Source organism: Sinohyriopsis cumingii, chromosome 11 (assembly GCF_028554795.1).
Source record: "Sinohyriopsis cumingii isolate HCF-2022 chromosome 11, ASM2855479v2, whole genome shotgun sequence".
Classification (NCBI taxonomy): Eukaryota; Metazoa; Mollusca; class Bivalvia; order Unionida; family Unionidae; genus Sinohyriopsis; species Sinohyriopsis cumingii.
Genome location: NC_142971.1, coordinates 92,066,763 through 92,086,450, shown reverse-complemented (window position 1 = coordinate 92,086,450; position 19,688 = coordinate 92,066,763). Strand labels below are relative to the sequence as shown.

General features: G+C 35.9%; 1 protein-coding gene across 1 annotated transcript in view; it reads right to left on the bottom strand.

Annotated features, from left to right (window-relative positions):
* Positions 1-19,688, bottom strand: part of LOC149789000 (protection of telomeres protein 1-like) — a 58,365-nt gene that overhangs the window by 27,480 nt on the left and 11,197 nt on the right. The window contains exons 5-8 of the mRNA XM_089975157.1: positions 17,925-18,068; positions 9,148-9,249; positions 8,572-8,645; positions 341-476 (exon numbers count right to left, since the gene is read on the bottom strand). Of these exons, the coding sequence (XP_089831283.1) occupies positions 341-476; positions 8,572-8,645; positions 9,148-9,249; positions 17,925-18,068 (456 nt within the window). The remainder of the gene's footprint in view (positions 1-340; positions 477-8,571; positions 8,646-9,147; positions 9,250-17,924; positions 18,069-19,688) is intronic.

Below are 19,688 nucleotides of genomic sequence, written 5' to 3'. Positions count from 1 at the left end.
CTTGGCTAGCATGGGTATGTGGGAAAGCCTGCCAGTAGTTTCTCATGGGTCAGTGGTTCTTCCCTGGGTTTTCCAGGGTTCTTCCTCCACCAGTTATACTGGCCGCCATGTATAGCCTATCTTGTGCTGAAAAATGGCGTTAAACCCTAGAACAACAACAACAAACACATTTCTAATCATGGTACACAAACTCTGCCTTGACCCTAATATTTTACAATCTCCATGTGCTCCATTTAAAATGATAAAGCAAACTGAATTAGCTACTAACAATACATTTACTTATGAAGAAGGAACATAACACTGCATACTGCAGTTCATTATAATTTGTCCTGATCCTTACCTTGATTTGACTACCAGCTTCAAAGTGGTCATCAAAGAGACATACATCATACAAATAACCTACAGCCCTCCTATGTAGCCCAGCTATACTATGAACTCGGCAGTCCTCCTTCTCTGTATCAATCACTCGAACTGGACTGAAAAAGTACATATGATCAGGTCAAACAAAAATGCAAACACAAGTAATGTATACAATAAATTAAATGTAAATGTATTTTTTTAGACAAAATGTACGCAACAATACTAGCCTTTGTAACTTCAACTATCTGTATCACATTGCCAACATAACACACCATTACAGCTTCAAAGAAATACACCCTGAATACACGCGATTTTACACATCAGCACAATGTTATTGTTTCATCCATCTCTTTATATTTCTCTCACTATTAACAACAAAGGTATTTTAGAGTGTTATTTTTTAAAATTACAATTAGATTCATGAGTTGAAACCAAAATGAGACAAAAACCATGATTATTTGGTACATTAATACTACTAGGTTGGCAAGTAATGTGTGTCATGCAGACCTTGAATGGGTCTCATCCCTTTATTTTTCACATGTGTTCTTTTCTCTGAGATAATAATTATTTTTTTAAATACAATTGTTAATATTCTGAAACAAATAATTATTTTTTTCATCTACAATTTTAAATGATAAGAATTATGGTAATAGGCTTCACTTTATGAGGTTTATAAAATTAGACAATAGAAAGATGTCCAAAAGATGAACAAGAAATATGCTAATCGAGCATGAAGGCTCACAACAGTGATCTACTTTTCACAGCAAGGTGTGTACAATGTTCAGAAACTGGCATAGATGCAATTTTTTAAAAGTCACTGTGGTAGGAAATATAGGTTATGTTGTTGTTGTTGTTGGGTTTAACGCCATTTTTCAGCACATGATAGACTATACATGGCGGCCAGCATTAATGGTGGAGGAAGAACACGGGAAAACCCCAGAAAGAACCACCGACCCACGAGAAGCTACTAGCAAGCTTTCTCACATACCCACATTAGCTGAATCCGAGACTCGAACCAGTGCAGACAGAGGTGAGATGGCAGTGGTCCGTAACGGAGAGCGTTTTAGACCACTCGGCCACTCGAGGCCCCAATATAGGTTATGGTAACATACTTCTGGTGAGAGTTGCTTCACGAAAACACGTCTACAAAGCTGCATGATTTTGCACTCCAAAATGCTTATAGAAACAAACCTTAACATAAAACTTGATTGAACTTACTAAGTTGTGACTTTACAAACCTAGTTTTGGTGGACATTTAGTAAACTCACCCAAAGGCATCTACATACAATATTCTATGACCCTACATACAATATTCTATGACCCTGTAACAAAATATGTTTCTGAAAATGGTCAATTGCAAAATCTTACCTAAGGGGGATGTGGGGATATGGCTCACTAAATTTTTTGTTTTGTTTTGGCATGCAATACAGTGTGGCAGTTAATCCCCTCCACACTTATTCAATGTGCAGGGGTAAATAAATGCAAATCACCACTATTACATGCTTGGATGTCTTGTGCAGCACAAATTATTATTAGATATTACTGATTGACATTTGAATAGCCAATGCAAAAAAGCCACTTACTGAAAGAATGAGACATCAGATTTGCAACTGGATTCCAACTGAAGAATCAGTCTTTATTTTGATTACATATCTGAACAAAACTAAGTCTTAAACGTTTTCAAGAATCACAGCCCCTCACCCCACCTTGGAACTTTAAATGTCCTGTTCCAAACAATGATTTTACTGGAATGGATGTTCTGCAGAAATCAAGACAGTAGCTTTTGTTAACACATGGTTACAGGTTATTGACAGCTATTAGCATTAAACATGGATGCCAATTTCAGCTTGGGAAAGGTGTCATTTATATTACATAAAGCCATCTGATTTGATGAGTCATTTAACAGCTTCATTTATGAGCCAGTAATTAGCAGTAGATTTAATGGTCCACAGTAAAACAGTATTAAATTTATTGATGAAATGAATAATAATGTGGAAGACTAATCCCTCTCTCTCGCTATGAAAATAAATTGCACTCAAACATTTTTACATTTTATTTTCTGACAAAGAATCGGAAATTCCTTGAACCACCAATTATAGCTTGTGTGTTCATATTTTCTTGTTTGGTATAAAATTATATGATGCTCAATACTACCAGATCTCTCTATCCATAATCTCTCTCTAGTGTTAATTCAATATCTGATTTAGTTTCCCTATTTGTAGGAAAGATGTGTAGTTATATACTGTGGGTCATTGCAGATATTAACATTTGAATCTGTTTATGTTTCTTATAGAATAGAAGTCACAGGCAAATAGGAGACGAATGGGAAGACAATACCTACCCAAGAGTCTGAACCCCACCCCCCATTAGATGAAGTAGAAACAATTATGGATGACCTGATTACTATAGGGCAAGGGTAAAAGGGCACTGCTGATAAAACAGGACAACAAAAGCCACCTAAAACTCATGAAACAGGTAATACTGTGCTCAAGTATACATTGGACTGCTAATAAAACAGAACAAAATACCACCTAAAACTCATAAGATAGGTAATACTGTGCTCAAGTATACATTGGACTGCTAATAAAACAGGACAAAATGCCACCTAAAACTCATAAGACAGGTAATACTGTGCTCAAGTATGCAATGGACTGCTGATAAAACAGGACAACAAATGCCACCTAAAACTCATGAAACAGGTAATACTGTGCTCAAGTATGCAATGGACTGCTGATAAAACAGGACAACAAATGCCACCTAAAACTCATGAAACAGGTTGTTGTTCTTGTTGTAGGGTTTAACGCCATTTTTCAGCACGCGATAGGCTATACATGGCGCCCAGTATTAATGGTGGAGGAAGAAACCGGGAAATCCCCGGAAAGAACCACCGACCCTCGAGAAGCTACTGGCAAGCTTTCTCACATATCCACATTGGCCGAATCCGAGACTCGAACCCACGCAGACAGAGGTGAGATGGCAGTGATCCGTAACGGAGAGCACTTTAGACCACTCGGGGCCCCTCATGAAACAGGTAATACTGTGCTCAAGTATACAATGGACTGCTGATAAAACAGGACAACAAATGCCACCTAAAACTCATGAAACAGGTAATACTGTGCTCAAGTATACAATGGACTGCTGATAAAACAGGACAACAAAATGCCACCTAAAAATCCTTAGACAGGTAATGCTGTACTCAAGTATGCAATGGACTGCTGATAAAACAGGACAACAAAATGCCACCTAAAACTCATAAGACATGTAATACTGTGCTCAAGTATACAATGGACTGCTGATAAAACAGGACAACAAAATGCCACCTAAAAATCCTTAGACAGGTAATGCTGTACTCAAGTATGCAATGGACTGCTGATAAAACAGGACAACAAAATGCCACCTAAAACTCATAAGACATGTAATACTGTGCTCAAGTATACAATGGACTGCTGATAAAACAGGACAACAAATGCCACCTAAAACTCATGAAACAGGTAATACTGTGCTCAAGTATGCAATGGACTGCTGATAAAACAGGACAACAAAATGCCACCTAAAACTCATGAAACAGGTAATACTGTGTTCAATTATGCAATGGACTGCTGATAAAACAGGACAACAAAATGCCACCTAAAACTCATAAGATAGGTAATACTGTGCTCAAGTATACAATGGACTGCTGATAAAACAGGACAACAAAATGCCACCTAAAACTCATGAAACAGGTAATACTGTGCTCAAGTATGCAGTGGACTGCTGATAAAACAGGACAACAAAATGCCACCTAAAACTCATGAAACAGGTAATACTGTGCTCAAGTATACAATGGACTGCTGATAAAACAGGACAGCAAATGCCACCTAAAACTCATGGAACAGGTAATACTGTGCTAAAGTATACAATGGACTGCTGATAAAACAGGACAACAAATGCCACCTAAAACTCATGAAACAGGTAATACTGTGCTAAAGTATACAATGGACTGCTGATAAAACAGGACAACAATGCCACCTAAAACTCATGAAACAGGTAATACTGTACTCAAGTATGCAATGGACTGCTGATAAAACAGGACAACAAAATGCCACCTAAAACTCATAAGACAGGTAATACTGTGCTCAAGTATGCAATGGACTGCTGATAAAAAAGGACAACAAATGCCACCTAAAACTCATTAAACAGGTAATACTGTGCTCAAGTATGCAATGGACTGCTGATAAAACAGGACAACAAAATGCCACCTAAAACTCATAAGACAGGTAATACTGTGCTCAAGTATGCAATGGACTGCTGATAAAACAGGACAACAAATGCCATCTAAAACTCATTAAACAGGTAATACTGTGCTCAAGTATGCAATGGACTGCTGATAAAACAGGACAACAAAATGCCACCTAAAACTCATGAAACAGGTAATACTGTGCTCAAGTATACAATGGACTGCTGATAAAACAGGACAACAAAATGCCACCTAAAACTCATGAAACAGGTAATACTGTGCTCAAGTATACAATGGACTGCTGATAAAACAGGACAACAAAATGCCACCTAAAACTCATGAAACAGGTAATACTGTGCTCAAGTATGCAATGGACTTCTGATAAAACAGGACAACAAATGCCACCTAAAACTCATGAAACAGGTAATACTGTGCTCAAGTATACAATGGACTGCTAATAAAACAGGACAACAAATGCCACCTAAAACTCATGAAACAGGTAATACTGTCCTCAAGTATACAATGGACTGCTAATAAAACAGGACAACAAATGCCACCTAAAACTCATGAAACAGGTAATACTGTCTTCAAGTATACAATGGACTGCTGATAAAACAGGACAACAAAATGCCACCTAAAACTCATAAGATAGGTAATACTGTGCTCAAGTATGCAATGGACTGCTGATAAAACAGGACAACAAATGCCACCTAAAACTCATGAAACAGGTAATACTGTGCTCAAGTATGCAATGGACTGCTGATAAAACAGGACAACAAATGCCACCTAAAACTCATGGAACAGGTAATACTGTGCTAAAGTATACAATGGACTGCTGATAAAACAGGACAACAAATGCCACCTAAAACTCATGAAACAGGTAATACTGTGCTAAAGTATACAATGGACTGCTGATAAAACAGGACAACAAAATGCCACCTAAAACTCATGAAACAGGTAATACTGTACTCAAGTATGCAATGGACTGCTGATAAAACAGGACAACAAAATGCCACCTAAAACTCATAAGACAGGTAATACTGTGCTCAAGTATGCAATGGACTGCTGATAAAACAGGACAACAAATGCCACCTAAAACTCATGGAACAGGTAATACTGTGCTCAAGTATGCAATGGACTGCTGATAAAACAGGACAACAAATGCCACCTAAAACTCATAAGACAGGTAATACTGTGCTCAAGTATGCAATGGACTGCTGATAAAACAGGACAACAAAATGCCACCTAAAACTCATGAAACAGGTAATACTGTGCTCAAGTATACAATGGACTGCTGATAAAACAGGACAACAAAATGCCACCTAAAACTCATGAAACAGGTAATACTGTGCTCAAGTATACAATGGACTGCTTATAAAACAGGACAACAAAATGCCACCTAAAACTCATGAAACAGGTAATACTGTGCTCAAGTATGCAATGGACTGCTAATAAAACAGGACAACAAATGCCACCTAAAACTCATCAAACAGGTAATACTGTCCTCAAGTATACAATGGACTGCTGATAAAACAGGACAACAAATGCCACCTAAAACTCATAAGATAGGTAATACTGTGCTCAAGTATGCAATGGACTGCTGATAAAACAGGACAACAAATGCCACCTAAAACTCATGAAACAGGTAATATTGTACTCAAGTATGCAATGAACTGCTGATAAAACAGGACAACAAATGCCACATAAAACTCATAAGATAGGTAATACTGTGCTCAAGTATGCAGTGGACTGCTGATAAAACAGGACAACAAATGCCACCTAAAACTCATGAAACAGGTAATACTGTGCTCAAGTATGCAATGGACTGCTTATAAAACAGGACAACAAATGCCACCTAAAACTCATGAAACAGGTAATACTGTGCTCAAGTATGCAATGGACTGCTGATAAAACAGGACAACAAATGCCACCTAAAACTCATGAAACAGGTAATACTGTACTCAAGTATGCAATGGACTGCTGATAAAACAGGACAACAAATGCCACCTAAAACTCATAAGATAGGTAATACTGTGCTCAAATATACAATGGACTACTGATAAAACAGGACTATAAAATGCCACCTAAAACTCATAAGACAGGTAATACTGTGCTCAAGTATGCAATGGACTGCTAATAAAACAGGACAACAAAATGCCACTTAAAACTCATGAAACAGGTAATACTGTGCTCAAGTAAACAATGCCAATGGACTGAAGGTATAAACACTCTTGGAATATCGAAAAACATATTCTGATGCCACAATAGATTCTTGACATAAGAAAAGGGCAATGTTTCTAAAAACATTTTTTAATTGAACAAATATCAAAATCTGTCCAAAAAAGGATGATGGCTACTGTGCACAGGCCACTATGTCCAACAGGTCGGATCTGTGTTGATTGCAGTTATGAACTTTCCATCTAATGGAATATTTGGAATTTTTAATATATGGATGAAGGCGATTTCAATCCCAAAAAAAGTAAGCTACACAACAGTGACAGGTAACATATTACTGATATATTGTCTAAGGTTTTGATAACTTAGGACTTTCATTCAATAAAAGCCATGAAAAATTAGATGCTTTACTTAATATACAGTATTAATAAAGTCTGTCATTACATTACGTAGATGTTATCTAAAATTTGATTTGGAAGAATACAAATATTTCCTTTATTTACAAGGGTAATGATGTTGATAACTCACATTGTGCTCTATTTCTATCAAGGAAACTCTTTGACACAAGCTTGCTGAGGTCATAAACATTAAACTGCACCACTACCACTCCACCATAATTGTTGGATGTGCAACTCTGTGAGAAAGTGTGGTGCGCATAGCTGTTCTCCAAAAGAAGCCTTGAGAATTCCATCAGGACACACTGTAGAGGAATCTTTTCAAAATCCTTTCTACAGTATCTTCATCCACACCATAGAGAAATGACAAAATCACATGCGCTTTACTGTACTAAATGCCCCATCACAATTTGAGCCAGTATAAATCATACAAACTTAAGCATTGTAAGTATTACCCACTTTTCAGAGATTTTATCACAGTGTCACTTCGATTATTTCCTTCTGATTATCAATAGAGTTAGTCTCACTCTGCTTCTTATAAATGTACTCCATTTCTTATTGTTTGGACAAAAGCTTATAAATGTACTCCATTTCTCACTGTTTGGACAAAAGCTTATAAATGTACTCCATTTTTCACTGTCTGGACAAAAGCTTATAAATTAAATGTACTCCATTTCTCACAATTCAGAAAAAGCTTATAAATGTACTCCATGTTTCACTGTTTGGACAAAAGCTTATAAATTAAATGTACTCAATATCTCACTGTTCTGACAAAAGCTTATAAATGTACTCCATTTCTCACTGTTTGGACAAAAGCTTATAAATGAACTCCATTTCTCACTGTTTGGACAAAAGCTTATAAATGTACTCTGTTTCTCACTGTTTCGACAAAAGCTTACAATAAATGTACTCCATTTCTCACTGTTTGACAAAAACTGAAGATAGGTGGAAAATATTTATAAAAGTTGCCCTTTAGTTCTTTCTTAATTTCTGACAAGAGTCTCATAAAGTGTTTATGATCCATGAGCCAATGCTGGTTGTATAACAATGCACATGGAATTCGATCAGCAAAATGTAATAATTGTATAACAACATTCTGCCTGAACCCTCTGTGTGGTTGGATTTATTCTGAGGGAAAAAAGCAATCTTCACTTCCTACATATTCAGTATAGAAGTTGCATCCAATTCTTACTGGATGTTTGGAGCTAAGAGCTTGCACACAAACTTTAACACAGAGTTGATAACACTACCACTGCTGATCAGAAGAAAATAAGTTAGATGTCAATAATTTCCAATAAACTACATATTCAGACTGTTTTGTAAAGCAAATTCATAGATTTTTCAAATATTTGTAGGTATACAAGTAACAGACAGACAGAAAGACAGATAGACAGACTGAGCCAGTAAGAAACAAAGACTGTTTACTAGTTAGGAACTGTTCCATCCCATACTCTAAGGAGTAGACAGACACCATCTTCTATCACACACGTGGAGACAACCTAAATGACATGAAATCAGATATCACATTAACAGTGTAACCTTGGATGATAATAAATAACATCTGCTGCATTATGTTGTCTTCTATAATTCTGGCATGCCTGTCTATGTAACAAGCAAATTTGGCAGATGAATTAGTTTGGTAAAATACAGAAACAAATAAAGTATTTTAACAAGCTAACTTTATTTTCCTCATACTACTAAGCTGGAATGTAAACTAAATATGTAGAACTATGTCAGTCTGTTCATCGTGTACATGAACCTCCACTACAAATTTGGAAAATATGGTCTGGAAAATTTGAGGACCTGATCATTAAGTTCATTAACAGATGGACCTGATTTATGTTATTGATCACAATATAAACATGCATTTTAGAGAAAAACTTGTAATTTCACATTAATATCCTGTAAACATTTACCTCACTAAGATATTAACTGACAAATTTCAACATTAACTGACAAATTTCTTAGCAGTCAAGAAATCTCCTGACAGCTATAGTATACCTGACAAACAAGATCAAAGTAAAGTCCTGGGTAGAGCTCCTTTAGACTGCATGTCTTATCAGGAAAATTTTTGGACACGACCCACTCTCTCAGATTCTTGACCTAAATATAAAGCATATCACCATATATACTTTACTATAAATTTACCTAAATATGAGGCATAGTACAATATATACTTGCTTATAAGTCAAGTTCAACTGCAAACAATATTGACCCAGATCTGCCATTGCATAATGCACTGGCAGATCTGGGTCTGGACAGTTTGTAGCTGCACTTGACTTACAGGCAAGTATATACAATGACTATGATGCAAAAATTGATAACAAAACCTAAATGGAAATGTTATGCATTTGATAAAACAAGCAGAGATTTACAAGATAAAGGCCCATTGCAGTTTCACATTTCTACAAAAAACCCTAATTCTCAGCTTCCTTTAATTTTTCTCATAATTTCCTTACCTATACATAACAATTTATTCTGAATGGTACCACATCATCATTGAGTCTTTTTATATCTTTTATCTTGTTTCCTAAACAGCGTGTTTAAAACATCATAAGCATGGTTTTCTAAGAGAAAGTCGGGGAGATAATGTGATCCTGCATGTGCAAGCATGTGTGGAATTTTTTTTTGTGCAACTTTTATACCATCTTGGATAAAGAGATTTCATACTCAGGGATATAAATGTGATGGAGGGAGGGGCAGAAGGCACTTGATATGTACACAACAATTTGAGAATTTCAATATATCTCTAAATGGGTGGAGCTTGGGGGTGTGGGTAGGGCAGGAGTGGTATGTGAACACTTTTATAGATATATGTAAAATAAGTGAGGTTTGGAGACAATATGACTGTGTAAAACTGGATGTTCCAAGTAAAATTTTACAATCTATTCATCCTTGTGCCAAGTAGATGATAATCTTCAACATGAGAATCAATCTGTGTGAGTTCCCTATCTTTAGGAAATGCCAAAGTTCAACAGCATTTAATCTTAGCATCTTAAAAATAATATCAATTACTTTTTCTTATTTTGTTGTCAGTATAGAACCAATAGGAACACCAAGTGGCTTTTTGACAAACTTCTGGGGTAAATGGTCGCAAGGCCAGAGCATAGAACAGGTTATAAAGGTAACTTTGCTTTATAACAAAAACATGTGTAGTGTAGCAGAGTGGAAAAATGGAAAGAAAGGGAAAAGTAAGAGGTGGCAAGAGAAGAGAAAGATTACAGATATCAATGCATGTCAGTCCACATCATCTGATATAAATTTTTTCCTTTTCTCCATCGCTTAGTTGTCTGCAATTTTGCAGACAACTAAGCAATGGAGAAAAGGAAAAATATATGAATGTTTACCCCATTGTTGAAAAAGTAGTACCTAATGGATGGAACACAACATTGCCATTATTATCTTTTGCTGATATTGATGAGAACATCCAAACCTTGCAGGCCAAACATCTGCTCTCTTTATTGGATGCGGTTTGGGAGGAAATATGAAGACACAAAAGTGAGAACATGGAAGCTAGCATATATATGTGGATATACATTGGGTAGCTTTCTCAGAGATGAAAAGATATACTGGATGAAAGATTTAAATCCTGAACAATAACAATAATGTAGCCTATCTACAAGAGAGACATGGTACTGATTTGGACACAATGTACAGAAACTGAGACAGTTGTAAACTGTTTGTGTCACATATTGCATTAAGTGAAATTGAACAAGTAAAAGAACAAGCTAAAAATGCCAGATCTGTCTGTACTAGATGGATCTACTAATACATCTGTCACTAAGCAATAGACTATTAGATTTGAAGCTGATGGGTCTATTGATACATCTATGACTAAGCAACAGACTATTTATTAAATATGTAGCTGATGGGTCTATTGATACATCTGTCACTGACCAATAGACTTTATTTATTAGATATGTAGCTGATGGGTCTATTGATACATCTGTCAATGAGTATGAGACAAAATTTATTAGATATGAAGCTAATGGGTCTATTGATACACCTGTGACTAAGCAACAGACTATTTATTAAATATGTAGTTAATGGGTCTATTGATACATCTGTCAATGAGCATGAGACAGAATTTATTAGATATGAAGCTAATGGGTCTATTGATACATCTGTCAATGAGCAATAAGCTTTATTTATTAGATATGTAGCTGATGGGTCTATTGATACATCTGTCACTGAGCAATATACTTTATTTATTAGATATGTAGCTGATGGGTCTATTGATACATCTGTGACTAAGCAACAGACTATTAAATATGCAGCTGATGGGTCTATTGATACATCTGTCACTGAGCATGAGACAGAATTTATTAGATATGTAGCTAACGGGTCTATTCATACATGTCACAGAGTAAAAGAATGTATTTATTAGATATGTTGCTGATGAGCCTATTGATACATCTATCACTGAGCAACAGACTGCATTTGTGCATTTGTTAGATATGTTGTGTATTTGTTAGATATGTAACTGATGGGCCTGTTAATACATCTGTCACTGAGCAAAAGAATGTATTGTGTTAGGTAAGTAGCTGATGAGTCTATTGATACATCTGTCACTGTGCAACAGACTTTATTTATTATACATGTAGCTCATGGGTCTATTTATACATCTATCACTGAGTAATACACTGTATTTGTTAGAAATTAAATGACGAGTATACTGATACATCTGTCATTGAGCAAGACTGTTAGAAAATAATGAAGCTGATGTCCAGCCTGCTACACAACTGTAGATGTTAATCTCACATCAGTAGATGGTGTCTTGAAAGCAACTAACAGTGGGCTTGAAACTATTGATTCATCAAGTGCAGTACTGAAGGAGAAAATTCTAGGATTAATTCTGATGGGGTGGCTTAAGGGGGAAAAAAGAATTACCAAGAAAACTGAGGAGAGAACTGAATAAATGTTAGTTACTATATACTGTGTGGTACACAATCTAGAACTGGGAACATTAGATGCAAGTAAAAATGTTTCTTAACTTACAAAATTTCAAGAAACAGTGCAACAAGTTTACACTTTCTATTATTATTCCCATAAACAACAGAGAAAAAGGAGCAAATCACTGAGGCACTAGAAGCAATATCAATGTCTCAAACTAGATTGCAGAAGACCAGGACAATACAGTCAGCACAGAAAAATTGAGGCTCTACAAAAATCATACCCAACTTTGTGTCTCATTTAAACCATTCCACAGAATATTGGCAAGGGAGGTGGACTAAGTCAAACACAGAGGCATTTGGAAGGGTCTATGCTCTGAAGGCTTCTTAATCTCAAGATGGACATAACCAAAGTTCTCTCTGATGCAAGCAAGTGTTTTGGAGTAGAAACTCAATAAATGATGTGCAACAAAACCACAGCTGACCAGCAAGAGAATTTGTCATGAAATTTAAATTTAAACCTATAACTGGAAAATGTGTTATCATATGGGAAAAAACTAGTTCAAAAAGTGAAATGGACATCTGCTATGAACTCTGAAGCACCTTACAAGCCTTTCCTCACTAATGCAAATTTACATCAGCAACAGATTTTAGTCATTGCTAGAACCTCCTGTGAGTCACTTTTTGGTATTTGGTTTTTCTTACTGGCCTGAAATGTCTGTTCTTGCCAGCTAGGGATCTGCAAAAATTCAAGGGCTGATTTTTGAAGACCATTGCTATCTAACTCTGAAGTAGGTAAAATACCTGGGTTTTTTAAAAAAATACACAGGAGTTTACTTTGTTGCCATGTGGTGTTAAAAACTGATATCTTATACTTACCAATACCTTCTAACTATATAATACATGTGTTATGTTATTTTGATATGACAAATTATACCTGTACAACATACAACATGAGAAAGATTCATTTAATTATTGATTATATTGCAATATTTGAATAGAATTTGGCCTTCCATGTGCACCGTGGCAGCATGCAAATCTGAATGATGAATAATAAAAGACATTATGGAATTTTTAATATTGCAAAAGTTCAATGAAGCTGTACATGCCCAAGAAATATATACACTTTCTGTCTCTGGAGCATGAACCAATAATTGTGCTTGTTTCCAGTGCATATGCATCACTTGACAACTGTGAAGGTTGAAAACTTGCCACTATGGAATAGAAATCCACAATTAACCTGATCAAACATTATCACAGCAAATATCAAAAGAATGTTGCTTAGCCTAGATCCTCTGGGCTGTACATGAGCGTAAGACAGCCCATGTATTCATCCCTTGGCCCATACCCTCTGGGCTGTACAGGAGCATTGAAGACAGACTGTGTATTAATACCTTGGTGCATACCCCCTGGGCTGTACATAAGCACTGAAGACAGTCTGTGTATTCATCCCTTGGCCCACACCCCCTGAGATGTACATGAGCACTGAAGACAGCCTGTGTATTCATCCCTTGGCCCATACCCTCTGGGCTGTACATGATCTATAAAGACAGCTCATGCATTCATCCCTTGGCCCATTACTCTGAGATGAAAGGATAGTCTGTACATATATTCCTAAGCCCAGACCGTCAGGGCTGTACATAAGAAATTACAAAGCATTGTTCTGATGACAAAAATACTGATTTTCATGAACAAATACTGATTTTTACAACTTTAATGCATATTTAACTATTTAAAACATTACAACAATCAGTAAAGTAGAACAATAACTTACTTCATTATCTATCAAAGATGCATGTATTGCTCTCCTGCAGCGTCTAAATGGGCACCCTATTCCATTTGGATGCCCATTCAGAAGATGCAAGAGTGCAACACACTCACACTCAGACACATACTCTTCAAAGGAGCCTTCTTCCACACCTTGTTTTTTTCCCAATCACTATTGACTCCAATGTGCCATCTTTCACTGGTGATCTGAATTCTTTGTGATTTTCAGACTAGCATGCGTTTAATCCTTTGTGACTGTTCTTTCTAGAAATAGTGTGCAAAATAAATTGCTAGCAACACTAGCAACTGAAAGAGGAAGGTTCATTTCTAAATGAAATTTAGTAGAACAAACTTCTGATTGAATTACACCAAGGCTCTCTCTGGTATTACACACATTGTAAATTCAGGCTGTGTTGATGATGGTGAAGCAGCAAGATGATGTTTATTAGCTTTTTCATGCTGTTTTGTGTCACAGGTACCTCATGTCCAATTGTGAAATCACAATTAAACAATTTGCAAAATGCAAGGTTTTCTCCTTTATTAGATGGTTTCACAAATCTAAACAAAATGGAACAACTGTCCTTCCAGTTTTCTTTTCTTAACTTGAGAAAATTCTGGATCTTTTTTCGACATGTCTAGAAGTTGAGTATAATGAAGATAAAATACAGTGATAACAGCAACTGTTTGTGCAATCCAATATGGTGGTTAAAGACTGGCATGGTAGCCTCAATTTAGAATGAGCCAATCATGTTTTAAAACTCTTTATCCCTATATACATGCAACATGTTCACTCTCTGATTGAAATGGGGTGCCTATTCTATACAAGCAATTGCAAGGAAATTTTTAATTTTTTTAATTAAAAAACAGATTTTTAACAAGAAAAAGGTTCAGCCATATTCAGGTCCAAATATGGAAAATACAGGACACTTGACATCTATGCATTGAGTCCCAATTTGCACATATGATGAGAAGGCAAGACCTGGAGTGTTTGGGGATATTGGTGGATCAAACAAAACACTTGTAGGATTTAAGTACAATAACAGGTTGCAAATTAATTATTTTTTGAGAATGGTTCACTGACCTGGAATGTCAGAAAATGCTGCCTATTCTTGACAGCTGACTGGCTGATAGTATAAAATGACTAAGCTAGAATGTGTAGTGGTGCTGGGCAAATAATTATTCCAACTCTTCAATATATTAAATATAGTCAGAGAAACACATGGTTACACTAGAAATATCTGGGCAGAGTATAAACAGGTTCTGTTGTTGTGTGCTGCCATAAATAGTCAAGTGAACTTTACTTGAAATTTGCTCAACACATAATATAAGATAAATTCATTTAACTATTTGATTTATGACAATGATATACAATGCATAAATGAAATTTGGCCTTCCAGGAACTCAGAAACATGTGAGAATAATGAACTAAGAGCGAAAACCTACATTATGAATTGTTATTACAGAAAATGTTGAAGGAGGTATTTCCCAAACTGGGGACATAATTAGGTGTAATGGTTATAAATACAATGTGCCCTGTTGTATTCAAACGTGAAATATGCCAATCTACCATAACTGTACAGCTATGTCCGCAAGCATTTCTGTGAGAACCTAATTAAGTGCCGACAGTGTTTTGATTTGCATAAGTATTTATTGTATTGTTGCAGTGAACTTGAAGCTGACCTCCTTGTATTACCATGTTAATTATGCATTTGTATCAAATAAAGGGGCTGGAATAAATGAAATGTTAAAAGTCATACAAATCCAAAATGTGTAAGAGTTAGCAGCCCTGGTCAAGTGTCAGGTCAACTCATTTCAACTGATCAACTGAACACTGTTAACAATTTTGGGGTGAATGTAATCTAATTTAAGTACCTTAAATTAGCATACTCATTCACGAATGTTACCAAAGATAGCATGACAACAAAGCAAATACTTGAGGACATAAACTTCTGTTTCACAGATACGTTTTATTAATGAGAAGCTAGTTTCAGAGTTTGTAATTAATTTGTAATTATTGAATTGGCACTCTGGGATTTCCTCATGGATGAGAAGTTCTACTATTACTTGCAATGAAATCATGGCATCAATATTTTACTAATAGAACAATACAAAAAACTGATTGTCGACGATGATGGCTGTTTCACAAACTAAATGTTCTGGGAATTTTTAACAAAACGAATCTTGTTTGATTGTGAATTTGAGTAAATAACTAGTCTGGTTCCCTGCTTAGTATTGCATTGCATTCCACTACCACAGAGAGTAAAGCAGGGAATATATAGTTAAGGGAACCAGACTACTAAACAACAACACAAAGCAATGATGTAATACACAAGGTTTTTGTGCACACGTGATGGTTGCTGAAACCAGGTGGAATTATGTTATTGATCTCTCAGCAGTTGGTCATCTTAAAAATAATGGTCATTTTTGCATAAAAGCAATTAACTTAGTTAGAAAAAGCACTTTATTGACAATTATTCCCAATGCGATTTTAAACAATTATTCAACCATTCAACAGACCAGTTACCATATTCCACCCCTTCACAGTTTTCTCTATGTCAAGCAAGGACAGCATCATTTCATATTGTTATGGAGGTCTCTTGATAAATTGCACCCTCACTTATAGTGTGGTCTATGTTTTTGGACCCCGTTGTGCACAAGTTATAGAGAAAGTGGTGCACCACACTTTTTCAATGAAGGGAGATTTTGTAAGTTATTTCAGTAGCTTGACATAATCACATCTCAGATATATATTACCTCATTTCTGCACTATATTTTATTTACACATGACAAGAGTTCGATCAGTGTATGTAATGGCAGCTATTTTACTTCCCATTGCTGCAGAATACAATTCATGTTGGCTAAGTATTTTATAATATTCATGAACTTGCAAAACTGTGATAAAACCATGAAATTCCTCTCTCAGGTCATTGTGGAGTATGCTGGACTTCTATTTAGGGGTACTGGGTTTGATTCCCAAACCATACCCAGTCAACTGCTGTGTTGTGTCCTTAGGCAAAATACTTTACCCTTGACCCTAACACAATCTAACAAAAACTAGCACATTAAAAAAGTGGGCTTAACCCAAACAAACCAGAAATGTTGTTGCAGGTCTCATATGCACACCAACATTCCTTCCAATTTTAAACTATTAAACATTCACAGTGTTTGCACTACAACAAATGGGATTAATATTAATATGAATGCTTATGCATAATAATAATAAAAACATAATTTATTTTCTATTGATGCAACTTTTTTAAAACGATGAACACAAAAATAGAAAATATGACATTCTACAGAAAGAAATGAAAGAGGCTGATATGTCAATAAAAATGTACACATTTCTCATAAAAGCTGCAGATTTTCTGGCAAAGGATTCCAGATTTTATATTTGGGGGTTATTATATTTATGTAAATGCATGAGGTTACATTTAGTGAAAAATTCTATTACCTTTATGCTTTGGTGCTTTTTTTTCCTGACCCTATTTCAAGCAAAGAAAAGCTCTTAAAGGTTTCAACATATGACAACAAAACACACAGACAAAACTGCAACTAAGAGGCCATGTGAACTGTAGTGCAGTTATACCCTAGTGCCCGAGTGGTCTAAGCGTTCTCCGTTACAGATCACTGCCATCTCACCTCTGTCTGCGTGGGTTCGAGTCTTGGATTCAGCCAGTGTTGGTATGTGAGAAAGCTTGCCGGTAGCTTCTTGTGGGTCGGTGGTTCTTTCCGGGGGTTTCCAGGGTTCATCCTCCACCATTAATACTGGCCGCCATGTATAGCCTATCTTGTGCTGAAAAATGGCGTTAAAAACCCCCACAACAACATTTACAAGAACAAATTTCCTATATTATTATTTTTAAAACTGCAGTCAAACCAAAAACCTATGTTAAGCATCTACGGACCTTGATAAACAGGGCTGTTAAAACAGGTGATTGCTTAAATGTGATGAGTGCTCATACTAAGGCTTGGGGTTGAAATAGGGTTGGGAGGTACCATGATTATTAAATTACTCTTTGTTATTTATTTAACTAAAATGGATGGGAAGAAAAATGTCCAGAATAATCTGATTTATCTGTATATCAATCACAAGATACCATTATGTAATTTGATCCCTACCCTGTTTTTATCTTCATCTGTAATTGTGTAGTTCACTGACGAGGCCTTGATAACATCAAGTGAACCCCCAATACTTTGACAGAATATCACCCAGGATGTCCCTGGCTTCATTTGTCCTTGCAGCTCTCCTGCATACTTCACTATCTGTATCAAAACATCTTACACTTCAAACATATGATAATATCAACATAATTAATCAAATAAAGATGTTATTCCATTGTTATCAATACAACATATGATACTACCAGTACAACACAAAATTCATATTTTTGGGTCACTGTCTTACTGCCTAAAAAGCAGCACTGTGTAGCGTGCTCCCTGGTCAACTGAGAGGTGAATGAAAGGCCAAAGTTGTAGGAATTCAATACCTCACACACAAGACAGCCCATATCAACTCTTTTCTACAAGTCACATCGCTTTAACTGGACTTTACTTACTCCTATGTCTTTTTTCTAATAAATCCGAATTCTGACAGAAGCAAATAGACATGTTTTCAAGATCTGTTGACTTACATTTCAACTGGTTGGAATGCAATGGAAGCCGGGAATGCTGAAATTGGTTAAAAGGATGATAAGTATCTTGAACGAAACAAAGCCATCTAAACACTTTCTTCAACATTAGTATACTTTTATTCATTTTGTTCAAGAAGTATATTTTTATTTGTTTTGTTCAACAAGTAGACATCATCTTAATCAGATTCTGGCATTACCCACTTCCGTCTGAATCTGTCAAAACACAATACAAAATGCTGTTATTTAGGCAGTAACACAGAGACCAAAACACATAAATATCAGGGTTGATGTCCCACACTGTAGGACTGCTGCAGCAATACAACATGTGATACTATTAATAAAGATATCAAAATTTGAGGAAAAGTCAACTACTGTATATACTCATTTGCGTATAAGCTGACCCCTCCAAACTGAACAGGTATAAACACTAAAAAGTGCATGACCTGCGTATAAGCCGACCTACAACTCTGAGATATCTGAAGATGTACAAGGTAAGTTCTAAATGCATTTATTTAGTCAAAGTTATATTTTTTTTAAAATTACATGACTTTTGTATACTTATCTCAAGATTAGATTGCATGATTATTAAAAAGAAATGGTATAAGCTTGTTTGAAAAGTAATTTATTTGACTTTCTGTTTTCTTACTGTTTCTGCCTAATTTAGATTTGTGTATAATTTGATCGAACAATAACAAGAATTTAGCATTCACAAGTTGCTGTTACAACACTACCTCTCACTTCTGTGCATGTGTTCGAGTCTCAGAATCAGCCAATGTGGGTATGTGAGAAAGCTTGCCAGTAGCTTCTCAAGAGTCAGTGGTTCTTTCCGGGGATTTCCTGAGTTCTTCCTCCACCATTAATACTGGCCGCCATGTATGGCCTATCGTGTGCTGAAAAATGGCGTTAAACCCCACAACAACAACAACAACCTCTCACTTTTGACTCGATTGTTTGTTTATGCATTATTGCATTGGAAATTATATATCAGTGCACCAGTAATTACGTTTTTACTTTCCTCTTAAGTTGTAAATACCTAACTCATTAAAATGTAATCCCAGTATAACAACACAATGAACAAAGACAATATGGTTCGATGCTAATACCGTAAAAGCTGAGTTGTAGTTTGCTTTGATGTAAGCGAACATACACCATACCTGTCAACTTTCACGATGGAAGAAAAAAAAACTCCAGATATTTGAGGTCGCTCCATGCCTACCTCCCGATTAAATATCTTCCAATTTTTCACATAAAT